The following is a 2,500-nucleotide window of genomic DNA, read 5'->3' as shown; positions in this document are numbered from 1 at the left end:
TGCAGAGAAGACGACAGGCTAGAACAAATGATTGCCGGTAATGAAGATGTTGCTCTGGAAGCACACCCACTAAAGAGTACATGGAAAAAAGAAGAACAAAATTTTTCCATTGTGCAGCAGTGTATCCACCATAGTTAGACTTGATATTTCCAGGCAATCTTCCAATATCTGACAATGTGGAAATTTCATTAATCCTGGTGTGAATAGTATCCAATCCTTCCTTTGTGATGATTTCGTTCTCAATCCACTTTGAAAAGACCTTTTTGGCTGTTCCAAGAAACAAGTTGTGCATTGGATCAATAACACACATCTCTATGCTGGCATAATAAGGCAGTTCTAATAATACAGTGTATCTAGTTCCAAGTTCACTTGGTAGTTTGTCAGCTGCAGACTCAGATTTGCAGTTCTTTACTCTATAGGCATCTCTTCGGTGTTGTTCTGATGTTCTCTTTTGCCACTGATCTCGATCATTAAAGCCACTGTAGTCCCTCTGCTCTCCAAAACCACCAGGGAAGGCCTTGTAACAGTGAGAACAGCCTCTCTTTGCACTGTGCCCAAGGAATCCACAGAGTTTTCGTGCTGCAGGGATGTCTGATGCAAAGCATAACACAGCAGCCTGAATTTCCACAGCAGCAGATGGACTGTTGTAGCTGTTTACTTTCACTCCCTTCCATAAGGCATTCATTTCATCAACTGCAGGCTCAAGAAAATAATTTAAGGATTTGGGTTCATGTGCGAGAGCAGGTATCACTCCACCTAGGATGACATTTTCCTTTCGAAATCTAATGCTTCTTGGCAAATTCATTAAAACCATATAAATCACTCCAACAGAAAAGTCATTGCGATGTTTAAACGGTTTGAACCAGTCAACATTCATCATAAGGCCAAACGATCGAGGAAGATTTAGGAAAGGTTTATTACCTTTCCAATTACCAAATTGTTTCCATACTCTCCCATCATACACATCAGCAAACATGTCATTGTTCACTGCTCTTGTCCTCCACTTCTCACACTGCTCTTCCAGACCAGGATGTTTCAGTAATGTTTCCAGAGACTCAATGATGCTCTTATAACAATAAGTTTTTATAGCATAAAACTTGATGCTGCCATCTTTCAGTTGAGTCTTCTTTGCAAGCTGGGCACCACAAGCCCTTGGTCGCCTTGATTTTGGAAAACGAACATTGTCACAAGTCTTTGCAATACTCTGACGGCCATTGTGAATGACAATGTCATCCAGATGATACAGTTTTGTGCAATTTGGGCACACAACATATTGCTGAAACATATCTCGGGCAATGTTAAGGAACTTTCTTGCAGAGTACAGCGTTGTGGGAAGATTTGAGGCAAGAACTAAACATAAATCTGTGTGATCTTTAAGCACGTCTCCAATGCAGAGCAATAACTTCTGAAAAAACTTCAAGATTTCTTCGATTGCATTATCACTCACATAGTTTTTGTACTGCCAAACCAGCACAAAGTACACTAGCCAAGTGAGAATGACTTGGATATGCTGCTGTCTGGTGATGGATGGAACGGGCTGTGGTAGTTCTACATCTTCTCTCCCTATGATGCCTTCAATGTCACTAGAGTCTGAATCAATGTAATCTGTTCCATCCTCCTCCTCAACAGCATCAGACTGACTATCATCAGACTCCACTGGCCCCACACACTGAAAAAAAATTAAATGTCAGTATTTGTATTGGCTCATCTTTTTCCATTACAATTTTTATTTGGAAAAACAAAGCAGTAGCAACATTAGTATGCTGTAACCCTTCCACCTCAAATCCCATGATAAAAGGGATAATTCTGCAAGTTAGGTCATCCACCGTAGTGTCCAGATGTTTTTGTAATAAGATTTCTGGCCCATTTTTTCACACAACCTTAAATTTGAAGGAAAAATGCACACCCCAAATAATCATATTTTTAACTGAATAAATGTGTGAAAGAAAATTTGCCCTGAGCGGGATTTGAACCCACGTCCCCCCATTACTAGTCGGGTGTGATCACCACTACACCACCAGGACAACCATGCTGGCAACACAGCCATCGACAATGTGATTTACGTGGTTTAAGGCGTGGGCCTCCCGGGAAATTTTCTTTCGAGGTGACAAAGTAGGGGAGCCTATAACTTCACTTGAAACCCAACCAAGGATCAACTTAATGATGCACGACCGTAGTCAACTTAGCGGATGACAAGGAAGGATCCTAGAAGGATACAGGCTAATTTTAATTTTAAGAGAGAGTGTAGGAGAGAAACCCTGACAATGCACACCCCAAATAATCATAATCATAATCATAGTAATTAGTAATGGGGGACGTGGGTTCAAATCCCGCTCAGGGCAAATTTTCTTTCACACATTTATTCAGTTATATATATATATATATATATATATATATATATATATATATATATATATATATATATATGACTTCACACAAGTTTAGGTTTCACGAGTAACCATGATCGTTTAATGCTACAGAACTGTTTTGTCGGTATTTT

The 2,500-nt window shown here is 39.8% G+C and overlaps 1 protein-coding gene across 1 annotated transcript in view; it reads right to left on the bottom strand.

The window, feature by feature from the left end:
- LOC137980831 (uncharacterized) overlaps window positions 1-2,500 on the bottom strand; it is a 7,275-nt gene that overhangs the window by 1,455 nt on the left and 3,320 nt on the right. The window contains exon 4 of the mRNA XM_068828245.1: window positions 1-1,669. This exon is cut by the window's left edge and continues 1,455 nt beyond it. Coding sequence (XP_068684346.1) covers window positions 1-1,669 — 1,669 coding nt within the window. The remainder of the gene's footprint in view (window positions 1,670-2,500) is intronic.

This window comes from Montipora foliosa, chromosome 12, assembly GCF_036669935.1.
Source record: "Montipora foliosa isolate CH-2021 chromosome 12, ASM3666993v2, whole genome shotgun sequence".
In the NCBI taxonomy this organism is placed as follows: domain Eukaryota; kingdom Metazoa; phylum Cnidaria; class Anthozoa; order Scleractinia; family Acroporidae; genus Montipora; species Montipora foliosa.
Note: the sequence above shows the minus strand (reverse complement) of the source record. Positions and strands in the feature narration are given on the sequence as shown.